Source organism: Danaus plexippus, chromosome 30 (genome assembly GCF_018135715.1).
Source record: "Danaus plexippus chromosome 30, MEX_DaPlex, whole genome shotgun sequence".
NCBI lineage: Eukaryota > Metazoa > Arthropoda > Insecta > Lepidoptera > Nymphalidae > Danaus > Danaus plexippus.
Genome location: NC_083557.1, coordinates 2,928,254 through 2,953,737, shown reverse-complemented (window position 1 = coordinate 2,953,737; position 25,484 = coordinate 2,928,254). Strand labels below are relative to the sequence as shown.

Here is a 25,484-nt window from a genome sequence, read left to right as displayed (position 1 = left end):
AGACCCTCAGGCCGACGGCGATCGTATTCCGACGAGGGTGTCGCCATTTTCGTTTTGACGAATATTGACAGCACGGCAGACAGACAGCCGCGGCCGTCGACACATAGTCTGCAAGACTATTTTTATTTTGATTGTGAACCATTTATTGTTGAATTTATTTACATTAAGTGTATCGATTTATTATTATAACGTTAGATAATTAATTTCGAGTCGTGAAGTGATAGATCGTTTCGATCGGACGGATTTTTTTGGTGTTAACCTCCTTCGTTTTTTTACTTGTGTTTTTGAACTGCAAGACGTGATCGATATGTGCAAGATGTATTACAGATGACTCTCTGTTTTATTCAACTCTGTGGTATTCATCTGGTGAGTGATATTATGTATTTTCGCAAACAAATATTGACAATCGTAAAAATTTTTATTGTTATCATTCGATATGAATATAAGTTCGCTAGATATAGTATTATTTGAGTTCGTAAATCACATATTTGCTGGTAAATATCTCATCGTTTAGTGTTGCGGTAGCTCCACTTTGTTTACTAGCTGTCACGGCCAGTATACGGCCTAAGATATATTGCCTGGGTTGGCGACTATGCGTGGTGTATATGCGCAGACGAATTTATACTCTAGTATAAAAATAATAAAGCACAAAATGCCTCGATGGGCACCGCGATAACAGCCCGTAGAATTAATTTATCACACGCCGCGCTTGACAAGTTGAAAACATAAATTCGACCTTGAAGCACCACGTGGTTTGTGGAAATGCTTTCTGTTTTATAATTAACGTGACTGACAATCGATTATTTTTTTTAACGATTTAATTGTTTCACATCACTAATTACTACATTGTTTATAGTTTCAATGTGATTGATATTTATTTTATAATATTATCGTTTGTTTTTATTATAAAAATCGGGTGAGTGTTAAAAATTTGTAATTACTTAATTTCAAATTAATTGATAACAAAAATCATAATTAACAGTTCGTTTCCACCGTGTTAAGTAATGTAAAAGTGTAATAATGATTTATAGCTCGTGAAATGTCTACTTTGTAATCTAAATATTTTTACCGTCGATAAGTTTTGCCCTACTAAGACATAACGTATTTTTTTATATTAATTGTGATGGTAGCACTACTTAGTTTTATTATTTATCTTCAATAGATTTTCCTGTTATTCCGCTACCTTTCATTATAATAATTAATTACAAACTTTATAATTTTTAAGTGTCCTATTTTCCTTAAGTCAGTTCATTCTATATTCAAATTATTTATTGTCTATTGTTATTAAGTTTCTTGCATCAAAGAAAAGGCTAATTATGTCAATTAAATGATATTTTAACATAAATTAAATTCTTAAATTGTAAAAACATGAATTCTATGTCAAATAATTTTCTAGATGTGATTTTATCAGGTCACTCTGTACAATTAAAATCAGCTAAATGTATCAAAGTGAAATTAAGGAAGGTTTTATAAAAAAATATATTTTAAGTTATGACTGGGATGTTATATATTGTATATTATATTTTAAAAAGATATCTTAAATAAGTTTAACAGATAATTAGTTCTCTTATAATCATTATTTTCTTAGACATATACTGAATAAGGCTGTATGGCATGCTTCCTTGACCAATATATTAATGATGAAAAAAAAAAACAATTAAAGACTATTTCGTCCGCATCCTTGTCACTTTTAGACAGATAATTATAAACATATAATACATATTTTATAAACAGAAGAGACATTTTGTATTAATTAAAATCTATACTTTTGTAAAGCACTGTATATTGTGACTTACCAAGATATGAAATAGAGTAGGATAATCTTGAATGATGACTATGTGCTGGTGACTATTAATTTGTAAATAATCAATGAATTATCAGATAAAATTATGATAAAATTAATTCTTTCTTATCGATAGTATTTCATATTTATAAAATTTGTAAAAATATTCCTTCAATATCCCATATAAAATGATTTAATAGTCTCCTAGAGCTATTGACGAATGTGGACAAGACTATAATTCTTTTTTTTTTTAATTCATTGTTAGAAAAGAGATTGAAATATAAAAAGCAGTAAAATATAATGTTGTCTATGGTTTTAGTTGTTTATCATAATCCATAGACACCAACCGGATAGAATTTTAATATTAATAATTCTAGTGACTTCTTTGGCTTCTATAGTTTTATGTAATCCTGGTACTTATATCACATAAATGTCGGTTATTGATATAACTTTATATATATGTATGTATTTTTATTACATATCGAATTACGCATACTCTCATATTTGCATGTTTGCATATGCAACAATTAGTCCTGTTTTTAAAAAATTGTTCCATTACCTTGTTATTGAAAGTGATTAATTCAGTATTAGTAAGTCTTAAGTCTTATTTAGAAATATCTTAATAATTATTTGATACTTTTCCATTAAGTGAAATCTGGATTGATCTTGTATGTAAGAAAATATACATTTAGATTTCTTCTCCGCATTAAGGTGCCTCCGCATACCTTTATATTATACTCGGCTATCAGTCAGTTTATAAACGATGCGACCAGATCACACCGGATATATATTTGGATGAGATAAGTTTTCGTTTCTGCTGGTACACCTGCCGGGTGAAAATTAATCAGCTAAATTGTTTAACGAGAATGTATTCATTTCTATCTCGATCAAGTCAGTTTGGGCTAGTTAAAAGAATGATTTGACTTACCAAACAATAATTTATAAGGTCATTGACCTTAACTAATTTACTGGAGAATTTGGGTGATAAATATATTTATGGAGAGGATTTTGGAAGATGTGATAAGTGAGATCCTATCGCAATGAATATCAGCCTATGGTGCTTGAAAATCCTTCATGACTGCATACATTCTAATTTTTGCATAGAATGCATTTTGCGTGCATATAAACTGATATCTAAGTCTAAACAACCTAAATCTAAAAGGATATATCGATTTTAATGAAACTTTTCATCTTACGAACCTATAGAAAATATTGAAAATAATTGAAATCGGTGATGAAACGCGATGTTATATGTTATGTATACAGCACACCCAACTGTTTGATCCTATGTACTCAATGTTATATATATATATATGATATCGTACCGTATCGTATATATAGTCATGAGATCTAAGACTTTCCCGAGTTTTTTTCATTTAAATGAAACTAATATTTTTCGGATATACTACGCGTGCTTTATTTTTGTAAAAAACTACATACTCCCGACGTTTCGGTTACTGAAGTAGTTTTCTACAAAAATAACGCACGCGTTGTATATCAGAAAAATATTAGTTTCATTTAAATACATATAGTGTTGTGGTTTATTCACAGTAATAACTATATCCAATAAAACATGGCATTTTTCAATAAATAAGTAATTTACTTATAATACATTTTTAACAACATACTACCCACGTTTCGGTTACTTCGAAGCAGCCGTGATCACGAAGACGAGATGAGGATGTAGTTTCCGTCGTGCAGCTCACAGCTGGTCAAGTGTTAATTTTTTTTTTATATAGATGTGTTGTTTCTACGCACTTACGATAATTCTGGAACATTAAACCCCTGAAGCGTGTCTGAAATTAGTTAATTACTAGACTAATGCAATTCACCTTGCTCTGTTTGTTGATGGACGATAATTTTATTAGACGGGTTCCTGTTACAAATACTCCGCTGTCTGTGGATCTGTCCGTCACCTGTATCTTGTAAACTATGGTAGATAGATATATGGATTTATTTAGTTTTATATAGTCGGGACTTGACTTTGTTATTGATCTCAGAGATAAATACATAGTCTCTTAAACAACCTATATTTTATCAACCGTCTGCATCATCTATAGTGTGTCAGGTGACCTTAATACACCATGGAACTGTTATTCGTTGATCTCGTGATGACTACACGTAGTTCCGTGATATTTTACAGCCTATATGTTATTCTGATAGGGAAGCTATATTATTGTGAAATTTAATCAAAATCAATCCAGTATCTTTTACGTAAGGGAGCAACAAACATCCATCACATAACATTCGCGTTCATAATGCTAGTAGGATTTTGTAAACGAAAAGTTTGTTAGTTTTGTAAAATATTACATATATGTTTTGGTTAGAATCACGTTTCTTGCTGAAGTGTATTTCTCGTTACGCCAGCGACGCTTACAGTCAAGAAATAGCGGAGGGTCTTGTATGTTAGTGCCCACTAGAGTTACAAGTGGCGCCATCTGTGCCGTACTAATTATAATATACTATAGCCCTTAGTATTATTTTTATGACTCATTATAATTAATTATAACACTGAACCATTGTTATTTTGTAATGGCAACATTGACGTATGACCTTGTATTTGAAAGCTATAAATACTGGCGTCATACACTTCGTAGGACATTACTGGAAGTAACGCTGAACATTTGGAGTCAAGACAAACTAACTCAACAATAGCTTAACTGACCGCGGAAAAGAGTGTTATGAGTGACTCGAGTATTATATATTTATATGTGAAATAATTAATTCGAAATAACGTACATTATCTAAAATTTCATTTGTCCCTTACTAATGAGATCTAATACTTTTGCGAGTATTCATTAAAATGAAATTAATACTTTCGGATTTACTATGCGTTTTTTATTATTTTAACAACATACTTCCGACGTTTCGGTTAGTTTGTAGCCATCGTCATCCTTCCTTACTACTTGTTTACATCAAACTAAACAGACACTTTCTAGTTTTCCATTGGTATTTTTTCGCATACGACGAACTGATAGAGTACATTTATACATTTTTTTATAAATGTACTCTAAACTGTGTGTATTTAGTTTTTACGGACTCGCAGTAATTTTTGCATTGCTACATAGCATTCAAGGACGGGATGTATAACCGTCTCTAAAACTCATACTAAGGGCAGTAAATTCAAGCATATTAATTTTTTTATCTAATATATTATATTATTATTATTTTTTTAATTTAATTGTATTAAATTTATTTTGTGTAAATCACATAATTTTTGTCTGTATAATAATAGTGATGTCCTCTATCTCCGGTAGGAGAATGACTGGTTGGCGGATAAAAAATGTAAAGATTATATTGAAACATGGAGAAGAATTTAATAAATAATATCTACATATGTAATGTGTAATAAGTGTATTTTTACCAAAATTTTGCATACACTATATACGAAGCGTTTCTCGTTTGTCATTTAATAGCGCACGGTAATGCTATGATGCGAGTTATTTGTGAATGGGAATAATGATGTGAATGTCTCCTAGTGATGTTCTCATTTAATAAATAACTTGTGTGTTTTTGTCGATTTTTTATTTACATGAAATTTTAAAAATTATATAAATATTAATGGTCTGTCTGTTATATGATAATAAACTAGTATCATTAAATTATTACCGCCGTTTACAAGGGACGTATGGCAAAATATGTTTTTAGTTTATTGTCTATTTGTTTTTTTCGGTCAATCTTTGAAATGGCTTCACCTATTTCGAACAAACTTTCCCTGGCAGCTGATGTCATAAGACGCAACATAGACTGGGTATATTTGAAAACTTTTAGATATCTAATTTAAAAAAAATAACAATTCCGAACGGATAAAGTTATGGGCCGAGAATGTAATAAATAAAAAGCGCCTAAATGTCCCAGAAGTTTTATAATAGCGAATACATAATATAAAATTTCAATATCAACTTAAAATAAAACAATCGCTTTAAAAAATGATATTAAAGAAAAACAGTAAAAAAATTTTTTTACCTAATAATCCATACATATTATGAAACACAGTCCCTCGCCGCGTCTGTCTGTCTGTTTCCGATAAACGGAAAAACTACTGCACCGATTATCAAACAGTTGTCACCACTCGATAGCGTGATCCTCGAGGAAGGTTTTTGTATGTAATTTGTTAAGTTTTTGTATTTAATTGTGTGTACATTAACCATATTTGTTGAGGATGTCGGGAAGACATGAGCCGTCTGAGAGCTTTTAACGAAAACGTAGCCTGAAGTCTTTGAGATATAACAAAATAATAAATGGCAGAATTGTGTATCTTACATAGGTCTACAGAAAATTCCGCGGTGGCATGTGTCTATACCTTAAGGATAACATACTATATCCATTTTACAACTTTTACAAATTGACATTCCTAAAGTTTTATTGGAAAGCTGTTTACATGAATACGGTACTAAGTCTTATCAAAATAAATTACTTCATTTTTAAGCCTACATCAGTATCTGTAAATTACTTTTTTAATCATTTAAATCGGGCGTACCATTTGAAGGTTATCATAATATAAGTTTAATAATTCTCAAAATTAAATAGGCTATTTTTTTTTGTAAAGAGCCCGTGCGAAGCCGGGGCTGGTAGCTAGTTATAAATAAAAAGCGTCTAAAGGTTCCAGAAGTTTTATAATAGCGTATACATAATATTGATTTTCAATATCAACTTAAAATAAAACAATCGCTTTGAAAAATGTTATTAAAGAAAAACAGCAAAAACTTTTTTACCTAATAATATAAAATAATAAAGTTCGCAGACGTGAAATTTCAGTGTGAGGTAAAGAGAGACAATAAAATAAAATAGAAGCAGACGAAGCTAGAAAAACTAATTCGACTTATTTAAAGTTAAAAAATTTATATATATATATATATATATACTATTTAATTTTTATTGTTGTATTTTAACATAATATCGATTAAAACAATTATCACAAAGAATAGATTGCAAATGTAGCGTAGACTAAATATAGTCAGCGTTTGATTTAATTAAGAAAACACACACACACACATGTACATGTGCATGTGTGTGTGTGTGTGTACATATGAGAGATTCCGAAAAGAGGCTTTTCGTATTGAGCAGCAAATTAAGAGAGGAGCTGGGACGGTGGAGGTAAGTGTCTAACGCGCGTCAGATAGGGCTTTAAACCTACACCTGGGTCGCAAGTCCCAGGCACTATTGAAGCTCCTCTCCCTGCATCATGGACCCGGCACCCGCACGGTGAATCCATGGAATGATGAGAGGTTTCGTCTCGTTTAATATATATTCTACTTCTCGAAAAGTAAACTCGTCTGATGCGTCACGTTAAATTTAAAATATACTCTAACTTGGATTGTTCCCACGAAATACGACCGCTCCGGGACGTTACAGAAAAATTTTTCATAAAGTAAAATGAGATTTCTCTAACACGAAATATCTCAGAGGAAACTAATTTCAGGAGAGCATCTAGACCGGTTTAAAAAATATAACTGTCACAAGTGCGGAAACGAACGCGCCAAAAAACGGTCGTGACAGCGAAAAAGGCGCCATTACGGACAAGTGACGTTGTAAGCGGTTGGCTGGGTTATGGACGAGTTTTAATAACTACGATGTTGTATTTAATATAAGTCCGGATAAGTTCTTTTTTTTGTACTCCTGATTTATGAGAGTTACTGAAAAAGAAATTAGATTTTATCTATGAATAATTTCGTAGTATTAAATCGGTAAAAGACTTTTCTTTTCGTTATTTATTTTTCTAATGTAATTCCTTTATCGTTATCTTGTCTTATATTTGTTTTCTGAACACGTTACACTTAAAATCTTCAAGTGTATATAGCAGTGACAAAGTTAAAAATTTAATATTTTTTTTATTCATATTATTGAAAATAATATACAACATGCATATGTAATCTAACTAGTTTGTGCTCGCGGCTTCGTTTGCTTGGATATTTTAATTTGTTCCGGAGAGAAATAATGCTATGTACTTAATATATAATATCTGTGAACCAACCCTCAGCGACATGTAGTGTGTGTCACGTGACTTCACACAATACAACTCGTGGTTTGTTCCTCGGGGAACTTGACAGAATTTCCTCATAAATTGCATCCCAAATCTTTTTCTAATGTACGAACTATATTATGTTACATTTTCATTTAAATGCATTCATTCGCTTTGATACGTATAGTCACCAAACATTCATTAGTTGAGGACATTTTAATAAATAAACTACCTCCTATTTTGTGGTCGGTTAATAATTTTTAAATTTGTGATTTTTCAGTTTTCATACAATATTTTAGGTAATTTCAGTGGATATAAGTTTTTGCCTGAAAATGTTATAAGTCAGATAATTTCCGTGTTTTTCGTTTGTCTGGTAAGTTACAGTATAATCCTTTGAATGTTAAATAGTATACCTCAATGTGAATTTAAATTATTAGTGATGAAAATTTCATCTTAATTTCCCAATTGAAACGCAGTATATATTTGTTTCGGAAACGGGCCTTTAACTACAAATGATCAATGCCAATATACCAGGTGTCTTGTATATAAATAGCTTTCAAGCACTGGCGTATGGACGAAGAATGATTTGGCTTTGAAAGTATACTTATGGTCATAAAGAGCAGCTTTAGGCTACACCAGGATATGAGACTACATGTGGAGTGGTAATAGTTTTATTCAAGAATCTGTTAAGACGAAACCTCTCATCATTACATGGACTCACCGTGCGGGTGCCGGGTCCATGTTGCAGGGAGAGGAGCTTCAACAGTGCCCTGACTTGCGACCCAGGCGTAGGTTTAAGGGTTAAACGCGCGTTAGATTAGAGGCGTATAGTATTAACGTGGTATTGAATTAGAAACGTGGAACGCTTCGTATGTAGTGACAAGGTCTTGTGGTAAGCAAATTATTGCAGATCAGCTCCCGTTGAAGACGCAATAAATAACGATATCCAAGATTTCGCGTGCACACATTTAAATGAACATAAGTTTGGGATACTGCGCGTTTTTTTTTAAATATTTTATATCTGCATGATACCGAATTTCCGGTAACTTAACAACCGTGGTAGACGAGATGAAAGAGATTTCGTAGTATCCGATTTTTATTTGTTTCATTTAATGCTTTGTCTCGTAACCTCTGAATGGACTTAATCAGCTCATATCCCTCGCATCTAGCACACGATCAGCCGAATCTAAAATTATATATATTGTATCCCTTCCTTAACTTTGCATTATCACTTTATATCTAAGCCTATATCATCAATCTTAGTATGAATCAATTTGGAAACGCAGCGTTTTCAGTGTGGCGATGTAACTGACGGTAATACGGTTAACCGATTACCAGTCGTATATACGAAATGATGCCTCCCAAACTTATCGATGTAGAAATCACCTTTAATGAATATTCATGAGTATTATTTTTAATTAAGGTTCTACTGTCTGTGTTTAACCGACTTCAAAGAAGATGGGAGGTTTTATACATATTATATATAATGTATGTTTTTTCATGACTTTGTCTACTTAAAGCACATTCCGATGGGGTTTCTGAACCACGGATAAATCAATATCGTTCAGATTCGATATGAATCTTCGCAATACTATATAACACGAAATTCTTCAAAATCTCAACAGATCTCGCCAGATTTCTTTCGTATCGCAATCTCAATGGATCTTAATTAATGAACTCTCTTAATTCTCTTAAATCGACATTAATTTATAATTTGGACTAAATTTATGTTCATTTTAATTTAACGTCTTCATAGTTTGGAATAATATATTCAACAAGTTGTTCTATAAAACAGAATCGCGTCTTTTTATAGGCAATTTTGTATATAAATGTAAAATTTCCTAAAAAGCGTTCACTCCTATCGGACATTATACGGAGGCTAATCACCGTAAATCAGTTAATGGGAAAGGGTCGTGGAACATAAGATTTCAAATATATATATGAATATAAAGAATTTTTTTTTTACAATTTATGGAAAATGACAAAAATATTTATATAGGTAAAAAATCGAAATCACATCTCCAACTGCTTGACCAACTAGTCGGCTGACTAGATCGCAATATTGTGAGTGATTCTAAATGAATCCGTCAACTGATCCACCAACTGGTCGGCCGACTGATCTACCAACCGATCGTTCAACTCGCTCTCGTTTCTTGTATAAATAAAAACAAACACAGTTTAACCCTCGTAACGCCGACTCGGCAACCCTTACACAATACCGAATTTGAATCCACTTCCGGTTACGTATGAATGTTTAATATTTGTAGGTTCCAAGAAAAAATAACACGATTCTCATATAAATTTCACTTTATCTCTGAATAAAACGAATCAGAAAAACTTATTGGTTCTTTAAGAACGTCGTAGTTAGAATGATAATATATACAAACTCTTTGGATATAAAAAATGTGTATGTGTATTCTAGGACTGGCTGACCTTTGTAGACCGTTGCCACATCTACGCGTGACATTTAATTGTCAGCAGAGCGAAATTGTTGTTTAATTAAAATATATTAAATTATTGTTAGTAAAATTAATAAGTATATATACTTATTTATACCTTTTTTTAAATTAAAATTGAACAAGAATTTCCTTTTTTTATTTTAATCAAATCATTAATAATGAATACAGGTTTTCGAGGTATAGTATTTTTGCCGTCTGTGAATTTTTGCTGTCTTTTTTGAACAAATGGCAAAGCTGAATAGGCACAGATAATATATATATGCTATTTCAAAGTTTTTCATTACAGAAAAGTCTTAAAGAATGAGATTTGTTGATTTTTAATATTTAACTCAAAAAAGTTTTTTTTAATTACACAACCACCACTACTCGGAGTTCTTAACATAAAATATATCTATCTAAAGCATTGAATAAAAAGAAAAAATATATATTTTTACATTTATATAGCGATTTTACGTGCCACATATATCGGTAATAACATTAAAATATTTACCTACCGAAGAAATACAACTAAAATATACGTCTTCTCGTTCGACGTAAATATTTCCATCTATAAACAATTTTGTAACACATTATCAGTAAAAACCATATATATATATAATGATATTTATTGCTATACGATTGTAATCCGAGCATTTCTTTATCCGAGCGGGTCCAGATGGCACGGCATGTTTTTCAAGACTCAATATTTGAGCGGACGTTCTCGGGGGGTGCGTGAAAATGTTATTTTTATGCGACCTACATGGAAATGTCTGTCGGTGCTGTATCGATCTTATGTATCGATGGTTTTACATGTCCAAATAAATTATTAAGTTAACATTAAACAAAAAAAAATATATATTTTTTATGATTGTATGTATCTCTGGTGTGTCTGTATAGAATGAAGGTATATTAAATAAAGATTTGTATACCTTGTTTGTTGTACAGTTTTTTAAGTCTCTTATGATGTATTGTAATAAATTAACACCTTAATTTATATACATTAATAACATTTTTTAAAGTGTCATAATACTATTGTCCTGTCCTATATTCAGTATTCGATATAATCTTTAATGTCTTTTCTAATTTATTATTGTTTATCGATTTCTGTTTTTTTTTGTGTTACAAACATTATCGATAAATTCCCATCACTATCAAATATTTACCCTTTCCCTATCCAACGCCCCAAGGAAACAGGAATTTGTTTCTTATTACAACATATCTATTATTTAGTTAATATTATCATAAGAAACAGATGCTGTTCTCGCGGATTCATCTCGTGTTTACGGGAGAATTTGAAAAGATGGAAAGACAAACAAAGAAAATTGTGGCTATGATGGTATACATGAGATTTTTCCGTGTCCTTAAAAGGTCAAATTTAATTAACGTAAATATGTTTGAGTGGTGGAAAGTTAGTGATGCTGGATAGAAAATTCACTGACGCCAATCCCATAAGAAGTACTGACATATTTTAGACCTCTTAATCTAATATGAAATTATTTACTGATAGATTGTATAAATTATCTTAAAGCAATCTTGTCCTTAATGATTCGTGCCATATATCTTAGGTTCTCATTCGATATTATTTTGCCATAGATTATAAATAGTTTGTCGTGTTTACATCAACAGTTTTGGCGGGAAAACGATTTAACTGTCAGTATTAAGGTCAATGCAAAAAATCAATATATTTGAACTTTGAATATAAAACTATAATTTATAATTAACATCAATTTTCTCACGGCATTCATCGCTCTGACAGCACAAAAAAAAAACATAAAATATTTTTGAAAATTTCATGTATCATCTGTGACAGTTAATACACATTTATTTGATTATTTTTTTTGCAACAGAGACCTAAGAACGAAATGATATGAATGTTGATGTGGTCTCAAATAGAATGAACGTGATTTTTTTCTCGTTTTTGTGAAGTGAAATGTACGGTGTATTAAATAAGTATAGGTACGGTCTAACCGTCAGCGACATGTGTAGTGTGTGTCACGAGATTTCATACATGATACAGCTGTTATGACTCGTTCCCGCGGGACTGACTCGAAATGAAGGGAAAAATTATAGCTATATAATATGTATCTATATTAAAATATTACAGCCAAGTAACGTGGCTGTTAAGAAAGAAAAAGCAACAAATATACGTATGTACATCCGCAAAAACTTACACATTTATAATATGGTACCCTTCGAGCGCCAGAAGGACTATCAAGTGTCATTTATTTAATGAAATTTGTGTAGGTAGTTTAAGAAAATTAAACGTAATACATTTATAACACATTATATTCTTCTATATATTAACATCATTAATTAAATTTCTCAGGGTCTAGACTCTAGAAACAGTTTTGTTTGCGATCCTTAAGCTGAATCTATTTTAAGGATTCCCTTGGTGTTTGACTTGGAGGTGAGAAAAGCTTTTTGTGCAGATATTGGAGTAAAAAACAAGCAAAATTTTTGCACAAAATCACCCTATATATGATCGCATATATATTTTATGTATGTGATAACTTAATAGCCGTTATATAAATCTTAAATTTTATAACAAACATATACCATGCTAATCATTTTAATAAAAAGTAAAGTTTTTTAATATCAGCGTGCCTCGTTTAGGATCATAAACGAAAAACGATCGGAACGAGTTTATTCTAACAATTACTGAATGTTACAAAGTGTCTGTTAAATTAACAAAATTAACACATTCTCAAAAAGAACTCCCAAATTCACGGTTAATGCTTTCAAACGTAACGTGTGTGGTCTGTGGCGCAAGTTACGAGCTCACGACTCGTTCTGTATCTGTTGAAATTATTTCATAGATGAGAATTAAATAATAATTAAAGATTTTTCTGGAACTACAAAATATATAACATAGGATTTTTTAAAAATAGATTGTACTTATATATATTTTTTAAATAATACGATCCGCTAACGATTTCGTTATCAATAGAGTTACAGCAGAGGATTTTATACTATGAAATAGGAGCAAAAACTAAACAAAAAAATACTTCTAACGTCATATTATATATCTGTATCGGAAATATGTTTTTGTAAAATTGAATAGGACTTAATTACATTACTATACAAATTGTTGTTTATCATTAGTATGATACGGTCGAAACATTCGTAAGCGAAATATTCTGAAATCTCACTTTATTTGAACACTTAATATATTCCTGTTTTAATATCATTTTTATTACAATGATAACTACTCGTGTTTTGTACATTTATTTATTTTTCACCTTCAAATTCTGATAAGGGCAGCTTAATATAAAAATGATATTCTTTAATAGTGTCTCCTCATACAGGACTTAAAAAAAGCCTCTGAGTAAAACCTCTTGAAACTTTAACACATTGCAAAGATATATTTAAGAAAATATATAATAAATTTATTATGGCCCAATAAATCCTTTAACTTCAAATGGCAAAGGCTTTTTGACTTAACATTTTGACAGGACGTTAAATAATATCAGAAAAAATGACAATTTTAAATAGTTTTTCTAAACAAAACTAATATTTTGGGATTTTGACGAGTATGTACGTAATTCAAGTATTAAAAAAACGCTTTGTACATCCGAAAAATATTAGTTTCATGTAAATGAATACTCGCTAAGATCTCACATCTCATTACTTTTCTTAATTATATTTTTTATTACTTTTTGTATTATTTTTTTTTTGTCAAAATATTTCTTTTTTTCGACTTTCACTGATGTTATAGTTTATGACTTGGACCACACTATATTGAGTAGAGTCTAAAACGTGTTCCGTTAAATGTATACGGTCACGTTTACCACAAATCTTATCGTCAAATCAAACAGACAGTATTCTGTTTTTCAATTATATATGTCGATAATAACAAAATTTATAACAAGAATCAAGAAATTTTCTACGTTAAGTTGGCTATGCAAACTAGTGTTGGGCATTTTGGTATCTTCCCAACTAAATATTAACTGAAGTTTAATTCTTTAATAAATCTATCAATAAGCTATAATATCTCAAAATTAAAATATTCAATAATCAAATAGTTTTCATGATATATATATATATATATATAATTATTTGTCAAAACAAAAGCAAATAAATAACAAAAGACACTTCCAATACACAGATAAGAAAGATTAAAATAGCATAGACAATTTAATATGGAAGAAATAAAAGATAAAAACTACCATAATGAAATTAATTTAGCACTGGCAACGTTCGGATTGAAATAATTGGAGGGAGTTTTGAGAGTCCATCGTCTGCTGTCTCCGTTTTTTTATAATTATCGAGAGATCTTGAATTAAGCTTTTAATTTAACAGATGAAACGTAATGAATTGAACGGAATTATTTTTCCTTTTGTTAACGAAGGGGATGTCAAAATTTTAGGCAGACGCTGCTACGAAAACGAAGGTTAATTTTATCCTGAATATTTGAATTGCCTCTTTCTGTTTTGTGTTAATTTACTTAGAAGTATATTAATATTCCTTGCTTATAAGTTTCAAATTATATTTGGTTTTTGTTAGAAATGAAAAAGAAGAATAATAGCTGATACGGTTGAAATATTTTTTAAAAGCCATAGACAAGATGTATTTTTAATAACAACTAACTTTGTCATTGTGAATGTTTATTGTTCCTTAAATTATTTTTTAACAACAAGGCTTCTTTCTATAGATAAAATATTCTTTTCCAATATAAAGTAACAAAGATATTTATTACTTTCTTTATTTATAATACGCTCGAGATGTTAAAGGAACAGTTATTCTTCCGCTATGATATTCAACTATTGTTCTTTAACATAATGTCAAAGATTTCTGAACGAACAATAAATAATATATGTGAATATTTAAAATTTGTTATGGTTTATTGCATTGAAAAATTTATAATGTTTTTAAACGGTTTTGTTTTGAGTCACGTCTATAATAGTTATATTATTGAAAGCTTTGAAAATTATTCCTCGTTTACATTACATAATTAAATATTATGAATTTATTTAAAACAAATATATATTGTTAATATTATTATGTAAGGGAATATTAATAGTATAAATATTATCGATTCACGAGAAACAAAACAAAGTGAGCAATTTGGATGCCGTCAACGTTCGTACCGACGTTCGAATTTTGAATATTTACAACAACGCGCGCTGAAAACTTGGCGGCAATAGGGACGCGCCGGTTTTGTTAAGTTGGTAGCTATTTTTGATTACATATTATTTATAAGCTAAAAATATTGAAATAATTTGGCTATTTTTTTTTTAAATAACATCTATAAATATTGATAGTTATTAAATTAATATGAAGGAATTTTTTTTACAAAACATCTTTCTACTTACAACCATTCAGCCAATCTGATAATCATGAAATGAAAATAATTAAAAAAATACATTATTTAGCGCATTCATTATTAATATTGTACGATTGTTGTCCTGAAGAAAATCTTTTAATTATTTCTTATATAAGTTGTAATCTAAAGTAACGGTCTTTCCAAACGCGTACCTTATATAAGTAACTACTTTTACACTAACTTGTACATATTTAATGTGTATCTATAACTGAATCTAGCCGCGTTTAATAAAATTAAACACGAGCCCCGAGCGTTATAGATTAGAATAATTGAGTTTCTTTTTCGGTAATCACGCCTCCGGTTAAAATTAAAACACATTTTATGTTTCATAATTCGTCGTAATCATTGTAATTATTCGCATGTTTCCGAACGGTAATCAATTACTACATATTGGAATTACGGTCAATGTAGAGCGTTGTGTTAGAATATGAAACGCGTTTATGAGAATCATTATGGTAACAAATAATTATAAGAATTGTGCGTGTGTGTGTGTGGGTGTGGGTGTTTGTGTGTGTGTGTGTGTTTTTTTTTCATTACTTTCATCACGACCGTTATCCGCAGATAATATTTTCGTTGGTGGAAGTGAATAAACATTTTTCTCTGAGTTTACGTGATCCCCTCCCTCCTGATTTCGTAATTATGATTTTAGGGCCGATGTGCACTGGGCGTTATATTCAACGGTGTGTTGGAAATCTGAATTGGGCTTAGGTTATTTTTTTCGTCGTAATGTCAAAAATGCGGACTGTCACAGTTATTTCTTTTTAAATATATTTGATTGAAACCAATCAATAACTCACTTAGTATTCTTATTATTTTTATTATACTTCTGTTTCCTTCCAAAATATGAAAATCGGTATGATACAAACACATTTACCATTTAAAAAAAAACTAACATTACACGATTAAAAATAAACGAAATTATTTTAAATTCACTAAATTAATTTAGATAATGTAATTAAGATACAAGCCTGTGTGTCACAAGCCTATCGTCTGGGATGCTCACAAAATGGCTGCTCTTTTTTTCGTGAGTTCTAACGGAATATAATTATATAAACCCCTGCAAGGGTTTATTAGGGAGGATAATGGCCATGCTTGGTACAGAAACCCTGCTCCCTGGAAGATCTCTCTGCTTATATTAAATAAAACCTGCCATAGCGTGATCTTAATTTAAAAACAAACAAGCAAGTGCTGTTGATTTCAACTGCGTAAGTTGTATCCGTTTGTAAGATATGTTGATATCTGTTTTGTGGAGAGTTAAAAAGGCAGGATTTCAACCAAGCGATGGAAATAACATTGATCAACAAAAAAATTTTTTTTTTCGTTTTTTATTCCATTTTTTTAAAGTATTTTGACAGAATCCTTTTAATGTATATATTTGATTAAAATAATGCTTGAGTATAAAAAAAAAATATTAACTATATATTTTTTTTTTTATTAAAACCTTTTTTTTAATCATTTTCCGTTACTCATATCGAAGAATGCGATGCCTAATAGAAGTTAATAATCTGTTAGCGTCGTTTAAATGGAATTGAACTGGTCTTTGAACGAGGTCACTTAGTACGAGTTAGCGCTGATAAACTCGATACTAACAGTCTCTACGTTATAATACAAGAACACCGTCGTCTGCTAAATGATTACGTGATAGTTTTTACCATTAACTATCAGTTTTTCCTCAATCTTTGCAATACACTCATTTATCGCAGGTTCGTATAATATTTTTTTTTTGTTTTTTGACAGATCGTTATAATAAAAATAATATTTTCTGATGCACTACGTCTTCTATGTTATTTCTGCCACATACCCCCTACGTTTCGGTTACTTCGTTCCAACCGTGATCACGGGCAGACGAGATGAGAGTATGCAGTTAAAATAATGAAATAAAAAATAAAAAAACAAAAACTCTTAGTAAAATCCGAAAATATTAATTAAGAAACTATCCAATTTTTTTTTAAATTCAATACTCCTACATTTACAATATATATAAACGTATATATTGCGAGATTAAAGTCGTATTTCACGGAATCCGGCAACGTTAGCGCAGTGTGTTCTTTAAAGGATAGACGCTGCAATAAATGGGGATATTAAAAATGTTACTGGACATTTATCACAAGTGTTGCCATCTGATTGATATATAATACCACTATACTTATATTTTTGATATATTTCTGTTTATACAATGATTTTAAAAATATTATTAATATTTATAATATTATTATTTAGAGTAACATATATTTAACTCGCTTTAATAACAGCATATTTGTATATGTGCATTAATTTGATCCTATCGATTCATTTATTAAAATAAATATAAAATTCTTTGTAATATAAAATCGTCTTCGTAACTTTTGTGATAATGTATTATGATATAAGTTTTTCCCGCGTCTATTCTGTTCGAACATCCGGTAATGGGTTTGATTTAAATTGTATGTAACAATAGATTTTGTAACCAACCGTCTGCGTGTCTGCGACCTGATAATGTGTGGCGACACTTCCTACATGAAACAATCACTTATGTAATCCCGCGGGAGCTACACGGAAATCCGGGATAAGATATAGTGTATATCCTATCCTGATATCTCAGCTACATCACTGTAAACTTCCCTAAGAATGTGTTAAGTAGATTAGTTTGGAACAGACATACATACAAGTTTTCATATAAATAATATAAGTAGAATTTAAAAGAAAAAATTAAAAAGACAAGACGGAATTCAATATATACATAATCCGATATATATTTATATATATATTTAATACAAGTTGGTTGTCTTTAAAGAGTGACGTCAGCATCACTGACGTCACTTCCTCCAGTACGTTCCATGATATTTCCAAATGAAGCTTCAATTCTTCTCGATATCCGTGTACTTCTAGAAGGTTCTTCATATTCACACTCTTCAATAGTACACAGTCACTGAACTCCACCGTCATGCGTCCAGACGTCGTATTTGCACCAGAATTCAATCCTAGTTCTATTCTCCATTAAAACAGTCTTTGATTTCGTTTAACTTTTAACAATAAAGATGAATACCAGTAAGTTATTATAATAAATAATAACTGATGACATTTACGAGTCATATTCATGTTGCTTTCGTCATTAATGCTGATAGCGCCGATTTACACACACACACATATATATATAGTATAGCATAGTATAGTATAGTATAGTATAGTATAGTATCTGTATGTATTGTGTATAATGTCATTACTTCTTCCCACCATCAAGATGCGTCGGCGGTGGTAACCGGCCGTGATGCAGGGCGGCGCCCCCGTCACTGACGCCGATCAGGCACAGTTCGAGGCGGACAAGCGAGCTGTCTACAAGTAAGTAGAAACCTTAACACGAGTCTTAACTGCACATAATACGTACATACTGTATAGAGTACCATAGTCTGCTCACTACGTTAGCATTACTCTTCTTGACCGACTTAAAAGACCTTAAAACTTTAAACTTTCCGCTATTTCAGTTACTAAATCCATTTTGATTAAAATGTCTTATTTTTTACTGTTCGTTATCTATTACACTATTCATATATTATCATTCACAGCAATATTTATCATGTATCTAATGTTAAACAAGAGAAATGAACACAATCTCGTCTGAAGTCAACTGACGATTCCATCAAATTCTCTCTCTCAGATATATCAACTTTATAAATAAATTAAATTTCAAATACACACCATCCTGTCATATGTCTGATTTTTAACAATCAATCAATGTTTTTTTTCTTATATTGACATATGTCACTGTCTTACATCTCGCAGACATCCTCTATTCCCGCTTCTGGCGCTGCTGTTAGAGCGATGCGAGCAGGCGACTGCTGGGGCGGAGCCCCCGGCCGCGGATGCCTTCGGGGCCGACCTGCAGGCCTTCGTACAGCACCAGCGAAGGGACCGCCGCCCCTTCCTGGTGGACGACCCCGAGATCGACGGCTTGATGATTAAGAGCATCCAGGTAAACACATCTGCTGTTGGCTCTGATCGCTCGTCTGTTGTCGTAATGTTGGCAGTGATTAAAAGAACGGGTGGCTTATGTACATCTGGAACTGTATTTCCAGGTGCTCCGCATACACCTACTGGAGCTGGAGAAGGTCCAGGAGTTGTGCAGGGACTTCTGCGGAAGATACATAGCCTGTCTCAAGACGAAGATGCAAAGTGAAAATCTTCTGAGGACCGATTACTCTGCTGGTGAGATTTAAATATTTTCAACATATATATATGTATATATAGGAAAGGTCGGCCAATTAAAGTTGACCCTTCGTTTATACATATGTATATATATACAAGGGTTCTTTGATCATTAATTCAACTGGTCCTTAATAAGTTTATATGTATAAGAAATGGTACATATAGCAAGATATCATTTTTCAATATCTTCGTCTATCTGTCTGTTTCGATTAATCTCTGTAACGGCTGGACCAGTTGCGATGAGGCTCTCTCAGATAGATCACTGATGCAACAATAACGAACACAGGCTAATTATTTTAATTAATTTTATTTTATTGATGTAAATAATATAGAAATAACAACTCCGTCCGGACGAAGTCGGGGGCGCAGCTAGTTATTATATTAAATAAAATAACACGCTTAAACTGACTGTTGTTACGTGAACAATAAAACTGATAGTAAGGTCTGTTACTTGAACATTTCACTATCCGGGATTGATGGATTTCTTGAATAAGGAATCTTTAGAGGTCAAATTATATTATTTGTTAAGGATTTTTTAAAATATCATAATTTTAAAATTTCTATACATATATATTAAGTAAATTTTCAATAGTTTTTTGTGTCTAGATTGTCAAAACGTAAATATTACCAACGTCTGTGGTACTATCATTCCGTCAAAGCCTCTCATTTCAATGGACATTTCATTTCGTTTGAAGTCGTGGCGGCCGGGAGGTTAGGACCGCCTTTTATGCGTGAGGCGCGGGTTCGAAACCTGGCGAGTACCAATGTGATCTTTTCCAAGTCATATGTACTTTATTAGAGTATTTGGACACCACTGACGGACGGTGAAGGAAAACATCGTAAGGAAACTTGGTCTTATAATTTCAAATTATAAGATTGACTTCACCAACCCGTCTTGAGCAAGCGTGGTGATTAATGCTCTAACCTCCTCCATGTGAAAAGAGGCCTTTGCTCAGCAGTGGGCTCCTATAGGCTGATGATGATTTCATTTGGATATAGCCATAGACGGGTTCAGTAGACACCCAAAATATAGTTTTGGAGATATCAACTCATGGGCATAACAGAACATACTGACAATTTTTTTATTGACTTATTTATACGAACCTTAATCTGACAAATGGTTTCTCTCATTAAAACATTTTAATGTTGCTTTTATTTTATTTAATAAATAAATAACTATAAAGTAAATAACTTTACTGTGTAATGACTTCATTTTATTTAATAAAAAAATAAACCCTAACGCTTAATTCTTCTTTTTCATTACAACGCCACGCGTGAATAATGACCGAAGACCAAAAATGGCCATAATTTTGAAAATAAACACTGCAGGACCGATATTAAACAAACACAGCCAAGAACCGGCTCAAGGAAACTGCCTTCCATTGAAAAAAAATCGCATCGAAATCGGTGAATCCGTTTGAGAGCTACGTGGCCACATACACACACATACCACGTCATACCCGTAACACTTTTTGTAGGGTAGGAAGTTAAAAATAAAGAACGACTACATAGTGCTGTTATTTTTTTCCAGGTGGAGTGGAAAGCAACAACAATCTATCTGGAACCATGGATGATCAATCCAGCACATCGAATTCACCGCAGTACCAGGTCATTAGAGGCATATGACAACACACAAACAAACACATACACACACACACACACATATATGTCAGCCAAAAAAAGTTGAACCTTTCACACACGGAATCCATGTTCTGTATCAGCAATAAAGGTGTTTATGCCAAAAAATTATAGCCTGTGATAAGCAAAATGACCTGGAAAAGACTGATCAACTTAAATAATGAGGAATTATTTGACTCATATGACAGGTGATTGGCTGAATCACTATGCAGAAAAATGTTCCTCTTCTAAGTACTATACAATACATTGTATATAAGTATAAAGTCTACAAGAATTACTAATAATTTCTGTTCTATATGTCCACCAGTCCCCGGCTCCCCCGCCGCCGCCATCTTTCCCCCCGCCCTACCCCGCGCTGACTGATCTAGCCTACCCCAGAGATAGCGGTGAGTATACAATACTCATAACAGCCTTGTTATATAATTCCTCATAAGTAGTGTGTATATTATGTTATCACTGAACCTTACGTTACATATCTCATTTATAACCTTCCCAGCATCTCTCGTAGTCCAAGGTTCAACACCTATCGGTCAAATCGGAGCTGGTTTAATATCCACTGATTCATTTACAGGTGAGATACATTAATTTTTTCTTACCAGGTCTTAGTCATGTTATTAATAGATTGTCTGCCAGAGTTAGGTCCGTTCTTACCCATCAAATCTTCGCAGGCACCAACTCTAATTCGTGTTCTTCGGTATCTGGTTCCCCGCCACCGGCTGATGATGATGATGAGGGAGTCAAGCGGGGAGTCCTGCCGCGACACGCGACCCAGGTCATGAGGGCCTGGCTGTTCCAACACCTGGTGGTGAGATTAAAACCTGCATTCATACAAAGCAATGGATTATATGTTTAATATTAAATCACTCTATCGATTTCGATGAGATTTTCCAAAATAGATAGCGAAATAAATGGAAAAATTTAATTAATAGTATGTATTTGATATTAATAGGAGATAAATCATCAATAACTATTTCACACTGTTAGAATAATGGCTTTCAATTTTTAACTGATAATGTCCCTTGGACTATAGTTGGATATTCTCTCTTCTCATTTGACTTTTTCAGAACGTAACCAGATTTTTTTGCAACCAATCTAGTAACATAGTAGATATAAAGCAAAAGAGTTTGAAAACAATCTTATATTTACTGAGTTACAATGAATTGAAAAGCGTAAGCACTTTTAATCGGGACCTTTATAATGACCTTTTGAAAAACCATTTTGGAAGATATGTAAAGCTTTAAAACAAAAATTTTTTTTTGGTCATGTCATCTTCCATTGAGGCTTAGCAAAATATTGAAATTTAAATCAATAATCATGATTTACGTCCATGTTTTTCTTGCATTGGACCATCTTATGAAAAATCCTCGTTCCTGGAACTTTCTCTCTCTCCCCAGCATCCTTATCCCACGGAGGAGGAAAAGCGCTCCCTGGCGGCGCAGACGAGACTCACCCTCCTCCAGGTCAACAACTGGTTCATTAACGCCAGAAGACGCATACTCCAGCCCATGCTGGACTGTCAAGAGAAACCTGGTACGTCACAGACATCTAGAGAGAAAGATTTACTTTTACTTCAATTTTATTACATTTCTTCGTATTTTTTTATTAATTTCTACTGGTTTGTATGTACATATCATGTCTGTTTCATCTCCAGGTGGTAAGAAGAGTAAAAACGGGTCATCCATCAGCAAGCGGTACTGGCCGGATGCTCTCACCAACCAGCAGTTCACAGCTGGTATGTGTTTATATGAAGCATATATTTTTATCATAACAGTATAATCTTGAAACAATACTATATTATATATATCGGCGCTATCAGCTTCAATGACGGATCCAACATGAAAATAACTTATATTACTATAACAACTTATTGGTCGTCGTTACTATTGTTAAAAGTAAAACGAAATCAAAGAGAATAGAACTATGTTTGAATTCTGGTTTAAATATGACGTCTGGACGCACGACAGCGGGCTGCAGAGTTCAGCGAGTGCGGAGCATAAAGAATGTGATTATGAAGAACCTTCGAGAAACACAAGAACATTTAGAAGAATTGAAGTTTGATTTTAAAATATCTGGAACGTACTGAAACGAGTGACATTAGAGACGTCAGCGAGGCTGGCGTCCTGTCTTTAAAAACAATGAATTTGTAATAAATCTGATATATATATCACTATGACACCAATGTTTGGTTGTGACGTCATCAAACATCCAAGATGGCGGAACGTATAAATTGTTGATGGCTCAAATTACTATAGCTGGATTTAAATAGGATTTTTTGCTTATAAACTTGGTAGTTGTGATGTCGGCAACAAAAATAAATGTATTATATGTACCACCAGGTCTACTGTCATCGTCTGAGGATGAAGAGCAGGAGAACGAGCAGTCGGCCGACGAGCATGACCCCCAGGACAATGAACAGTACACCGTGCAGACCATGCACTGAGAGGTCAGTATTGACTGGATGGGGGGATGGAGGGGTGGGGGTGGAAGATGGATAGATGGAGGGATTTAATTGGACGAATATTAAATATGACTTATTCATCTAATGAATATTTAATAATATAATTAGATAATTTTTTTTATCATGTTTATATTATAAACAAAATTTCCCTTGCAGATTCCTGTCCGCTGACAAAATTCTCTGCGAATAAAAGACAATGTGTATACCATAGCTGTAAGTCGTTTTAACAAGTATACGTAATATTACCTCACTACTTTAAAAGGCTTCTATTTAGTTTAAGCAGATAATGGTAAAACTTTTACTCATCAATAATTTTCCCATGAAAAAAAAAATATTATAAAGTCAATTTCTATGTAACCGGTTGTGACTTAGGTTTCTTTTCACCGACTGACAGGAAATAGTTTAAGGATTACTTCATAGAACCCGCAGCAGAACTACAGACAATACCGTCCACAGACGAGATATTTATTTGTATAAATGACTTTTGATATACTCATCTGTTCGCCATACTAGTGTTAAGGTCGAGGTGAATACTCTGAACATGTATACGGCTGATCCCGGATCGTGATGATGCAAGGGAGCTGATTCAGTATTCTTATCTATGGTTAGCAATAATTGATTGTCCTTTGTTTTGCTATGCTCCGGAACCCTTAAGGCTCCGGGGGGTGTTCTCTGAACAGCCTGTGATTGTAGCGCTTCTTCCATTCTATTTTAAGAAAAAAAGAACTGTATTAATATATAGCATAAGAGATATTTTTGTTAAAATTTACTTAGTATCAAGCTATTGTTCCATTTCTGTGAATTAGATGTAACTTAAAATAAGATGGCCGACATTTTTTTTTTTTTTTATATGAAAACTATTCAGTGTTTAATGTAAACAGGTTTTAATACGACTTATTGTTTTGACTGTATATTTTTTAATATATCTTCTGTGCTCATCCATTTCCATAGTACAGTTCAGGAATATTAAAGTTGATTTTGATTTTATATAAATGTCGGCAGATCCTGTTATACGATGAAACGGATATACGTAAATATTGTGAAAGATAAGTTTTTATAATAAAATTAATAAGTATAATCGGTAATTTAATAAAAATATATACGATGAAATATGAAACTCATCCTTACTATTAAAGATTGTCCATTTCTAGTGTACCATAGTATACAAGCTTCTAGTATTAAATGTAAGGCATAATTTTACTAGTCAATAAAAACAGTCGCAAAATTATTATTTTTTTGTTTTGATTTTAATTCTTTTCTTTTGTATCTTTACCGACATTCTGTGAGAACTGTCAAAACTTTTGACAGCCGCTGTCAGAGAGCGTTGTCAATGAACCGGTCAACAGCTTTGACGATTCAGCCGATGTCTTGTACAGTATACGCAAAATAAATTTTTCGCATGCCATGGCGTTTTTATTTGTATTATAATTATTATATAATACGAAATTTTTCTTCCCGTGCTCTGATGCGTTAAAGGTTTTCTAAAATGATTCAATATCTTTTCTGTGGGGTCGCATCAAAGTACTTCCTGAGACCCTTTATACTCCGGATTTTTATTACAAAAGAGGTCCTTTTAATCCTACAAATTAGAGACACAATGATAACTTTCTGTACGTCAGATAAAAGTACGAAGCACAAAACATACAGTTATTCGTGACAGGAAGTCAAATTCATACTTGAGACCAGGCAATCAGAATCAA

The 25,484-nt window shown here is 32.1% G+C and overlaps 1 protein-coding gene across 2 annotated transcripts; it reads left to right on the top strand.

The window, feature by feature from the left end:
• The first annotated feature begins 47 nt into the window (after window positions 1-47).
• On the top strand, window positions 48-25,187 carry LOC116776714 (homeobox protein PKNOX2-like). Of its 2 annotated transcripts, XR_009753312.1 has the most exons (13): window positions 48-366; window positions 18,727-18,824; window positions 19,266-19,455; window positions 19,559-19,688; window positions 21,220-21,296; window positions 21,634-21,712; window positions 21,823-21,897; window positions 21,995-22,131; window positions 22,721-22,856; window positions 22,978-23,058; window positions 23,663-23,769; window positions 23,941-23,997; window positions 24,179-25,187. XR_009753312.1 is itself a non-coding variant. In XM_061525614.1 (12 exons), exons 2-11 carry the CDS (start codon window positions 18,754-18,756, stop codon window positions 23,764-23,766), a joined length of 1,080 nt encoding a protein of 359 aa, XP_061381598.1. In that variant the 5' UTR covers window positions 49-366; window positions 18,727-18,753; the 3' UTR covers window positions 23,767-23,769; window positions 23,941-25,187. The 2 variants fall into 2 exon arrangements, 1 of the variants encoding a protein (XP_061381598.1); XM_061525614.1 differs by having other exon boundaries at window positions 49-366; window positions 23,941-25,187.
• The last annotated feature ends 297 nt before the right edge of the window (window positions 25,188-25,484 follow it).